Source organism: Lynx canadensis, chromosome X (genome assembly GCF_007474595.2).
Source record: "Lynx canadensis isolate LIC74 chromosome X, mLynCan4.pri.v2, whole genome shotgun sequence".
In the NCBI taxonomy this organism is placed as follows: domain Eukaryota; kingdom Metazoa; phylum Chordata; class Mammalia; order Carnivora; family Felidae; genus Lynx; species Lynx canadensis.
Genome location: NC_044321.2, coordinates 26,183,393 through 26,187,529, shown reverse-complemented (window position 1 = coordinate 26,187,529; position 4,137 = coordinate 26,183,393). Strand labels below are relative to the sequence as shown.

Genomic DNA, 4,137 nt, shown 5'->3' with positions numbered 1-4,137 from the left:
AGAGGGAGTCATTGTGTTCTGAGGAATTTCATGCACAGAATCTGTTTACATATCGTCAGAGGCATGGATGGATAATACTTCCGAGATGGGAACTACAGTGTTCTCTCCCCCATGCTTCCTTCTTTGTTTCTCCCTGCTCAAGCAGGTGGAAGAGGGTGTCCAAGGTGCCTCAAGGGAAAGACGCAACAGGGCGGTGCGTGGCTCTGTCTTCTGTGTTGCACTTGAGGTATTTTTGACATATAACACCGGATTCGTTTCAGACGCGGGGTTTAGATCCTTGCGAAAGTTAGGCATGGCTCTTTTCTCCGGACCCGACGTTGTTTTGAGCCTCTTTAAAATCAACAAGATAGAAGTTTCTGAACACCAGTGGTCCGCTTCGCTTATTTGTGCTTGTGGGATTGATTTTAACTTCATTCCCTGCGCCAGACCATTTCAGAAGGGATGTCAAGTAGTGTGTTAGCTGCACGGCTTCAAGCCTTCTGCTGCAGACGGACTTCGTCTTCCGACTTGTGAACTGCTCTGCCTCACAAGCTGCTTCGGTTTACCTGATCTGAGGAGTGGACTGACCTCACTCTACAGCCAAGCCCTGGAGGCCTGCCAGCTTGCCTTTTTGAAGGGAGGGAGATCTTCCGACAGTTTTGTTACTTGTCCTGGGGCAGCACTAAAGAGCTGGGGAGACAGCCAAGCTGACCTTCATACCTTATCCAGAGGCAATCTCTCTCTAGGAACTGCATCAAACAAGAGGTGAAGGGGCGCCTGGGTGGCGCAGTCGGTTAAGCGTCCGACTTCAGCCAGGTCACGATCTCGCGGTCCGTGAGTTCGAGCCCCGCGTCGGGCTCTGGGCTGATGGCTCAGAGCCTGGAGCCTGTTTCCGATTCTGTGTCTCCCTCTCTCTCTGCCCCTCGCCCGTTCATGCTCTGTCTCTCTCTGTCTCAAAAATAAATAAACTTATCGGGCTCTGGGCTGATGGCTCGGAGCCTGGAGCCTGTTTCCGATTCTGTGTCTCCCTCTCTCTCTGCCCCTCGCCCGTTCATGCTCTGTCTCTCTCTGTCCCAAAAATAAATAAACGTTGAAAAAAAAAAAATCAAAAAAAAAAAAACAAAAAAAACAAGAGGTGAATATAATTTCTCAAAACAAAGTCCGAAGAGCACGCAACTCTTGATGTCAGGATCATGAGTTCGAGCAGCATGTTGGGTATAGACATTACTTTTTTTTTTTTAAGTTTACTTCTTTTGAGAGAGAGAGAGAGAGAGAGAGAGAGAGCGCATGCACAAGAGCAGGGGAGGGGCAGAGAGATAGGAAGAGAGAGAGTGAATCCCAAGCAGGCTTCGCACTGTCAGCCCAGAACCACATGAGGGGCTCAAACCATGAGAGAATGATCTACGCTGAAACTAAGAGTCGAATGCTTAACCAACTGAGCCACCCAGGCATCTATAGAGATTACTTTAAATTTTTTTTTTTAATTTTTTAAATGTTTATTTATTTGTTTTCAGAGAGAGTGAGAACTGAGGAGGGGCAGAGGGAGGGGGAAGAGAGAATCCCAAGCAGGCTCCACGCTGTCAGCACAGAGCCAGACACTGGCCTCGAACTCACTAACCGTGAGATGGTGACCTGCGCTGGGATCGAGAGTTGGATGCTTAATCGAGAGAGCCATCCGGGAGCCCCTTAAATAAATTTTTAAAAAATTATCTGTGACCCACTTCAGACCTATTGAATCAGGACTTTGGGAGGCAGAAAAGTGTTTATTTGGTCCGTAAGGGGGTGTGAATGAGAACGCTCATCCAAGAGCTGTTTGCCATGGAAGGATTTGGAAAAACAATGTATCAGCCGTGATACCTTGGATAAGCAAAATGTGTGCAGTCATACTGCAGTGAGAAACAAGCAAGGAACGGGATGTACCACAGAGCAAGGTGACAAGGGTAGAAAAACAAAGAGTTGAACAAAAATTGCAAGAGACCTGATGTGGAGCACAGTAACATTTTGTACATTTAAAACGAGTATGTTTCGGCGTCGGGCTGCAGGAGAAGATGGCGGTCTTTCGGCGTCGGGCTGCAGGAGAAGATGGCGGTCTCGCCAGGAGTTAAAGTTCCTCGTAATTTTCACTTGTTGGAAGAAATTGAAGAAGGACAGAAAGGAGTAGGCGATGGTACGGTTAGCTGGGGCCTTGAAGATGATGAAGATATGACACTTACAAGGTGGACAGGCATGATTACTGGGCCACCAAGGACAAATTATGAAAACAGAATATATAACCTGAAAGTAGAATGTGGACCTAAATACCCAGAAGTTCCTCCATCACTTAGATTTGTAACCAAAATTAATATGAATGGAATTAATAATTCCAGTGGCATGGTGGATGCACGGAGCATAGCAGTGTTAGCAAAATGGCAAAACTCATATAGCATTGAAGTTGTACTTCAAGAGCTAAGACGTCTAATGATGTCCAAAGAAAATATGAAGCTTCCACAGCCACCAGAAGGACAAACATACAACAATTAATTTTAGTGGATCTCAAACGTGTCTTAAATCAACAGCCCTTCTACTCATGTTCATGTCTTGATTAAATGTCACAACGCAAAATAGCCACACATTAAGTAAAAGAATTCCAGCTGGTAAACATGACCTGGACATTTGTAAGAATATATTTAATATATGTACACCATTATGTTTTCAGCTTACAGGAGGAAAAATGCAGCACCATTTTTTTTCTCTTGTTAAGGCACTGCCATTTAAGCATAAACCTGGAGTACTCAAAATAGAATTCAGGTTTACAAGATGAAAGCACGGAGAGAAGAGTCAGACGCTGTGGAAGCATGTATGTTTCTGAAAAGTCAAAAAATCTCAAGAAGGAAAAACCGAAATGGCATGCTTTATCCATCTTGCTTAGCGAAAGAGCTTCAAGTTGAAATTGTCTAAAGTGGCAGGTACGATGAATCTTGTCACAAATTGTGTTAATTTTTGAAGCGGTGCGGGTGCTGACTGCGAGAAATATGAAAAATAAGTTCAGGGTTGTTTCGATACCTGTATTTATGATAAAAAAAAATGTCGTGGGGGAGGCCGATGAGTATCTGTTAAAAGCCGTTCCTGTGTGTTACATGTAACAGACATGGTAAATATTTGTTTACAGTCTTTGTTTGACAAACCATGCATTTAAGTGAAATCAAAAAAAAAGGAATCAGGTGTATGGATATGTGATTCTGAGATTAAAGTTAGTCTTAAAATGTAAATAAAATGTGGAACGTGTCCTCAGGAAAAAAAAATGAGTATGTTTCTAAACACGCTATTCCTTCTCAAATAAAGATCCACGAATACAGAGGGGAGCAGAGTTGAAGTGAAATGGCAGTGAGGATCAGGGGCAAAGGGGGGGGAATTGGTAAATAGTAAGAAGACAGACAGGCACGCGTCAAAGGGAAGAACTTTGCCCAGACAGACGTCAACGTGCTTTGAACTGAGGAACAAGATTCACTCAACTCCAACACGAGGTCCACTAGCTGGCGGGGTGTGGAGAAATCTCTGCAGATGGGCCCAGGGAATCCGTTGAAAACGAGACCCCCAGATGAGTCCGCTGCATATACCACTGACGTCTTTAATACCAAAGCATCTTTATTTTTTAGCACTTCCTCGATTTGGTCGCTACTTGACTCTCCAGTCACCCTGGCTTCCGTGTTGTGATCCAGTAATAAAACAAATGTCATGTGTCCCACCCATAGATCTTTACGCATCCTGTGCCGCCTGTCTGGAACACCCTTTTTCTTTTTCTTTTCTTTCTTTTTTTTTTTTAAGTAATCTGTATGTTCCACATGGGGACACAGGGCTAGAAGTCACAGCCCCAGGATGCAGGGTCAGACGCTCTGCCGACTAAAGCAGCCAGGCGCCCCTGGAACACTCTCTTTATCTTTCTTCACCTGGCTAATTCTTATTTATTCCTTTCAACTCAGGCCGGGTGCCATCTCCTCGGGAAAGGCTTTCTTACCCCTCTGGCTGGGTTAAGCTGATCCCCCGGCGTTGATAGCACTGGGTTACGAGGCCGCTCGTCGTACATTATGCTGAAACCCTTGATTCGTGTGTTTTGAAACCTCTCCAGCCCAAGGACTCGCTCTTACTACCTTTTGGACCTCAGTCCTGGGAATATCGTGC

General features: G+C 45.0%; 1 protein-coding gene across 1 annotated transcript; it reads left to right on the top strand.

Annotated features, from left to right (window-relative positions):
* Nucleotides 1–2,057: 2,057 nt before the first annotated feature.
* On the top strand, nucleotides 2,058–2,531 carry LOC115507229 (ubiquitin-conjugating enzyme E2 variant 2-like). The gene has a single exon (XM_032592114.1). The coding sequence runs from the start codon at nucleotides 2,062–2,064 to the stop codon at nucleotides 2,497–2,499; it is 438 nt and encodes a 145-aa protein (XP_032448005.1). The 5' UTR covers nucleotides 2,058–2,061; the 3' UTR covers nucleotides 2,500–2,531.
* Nucleotides 2,532–4,137: the final 1,606 nt, after the last annotated feature.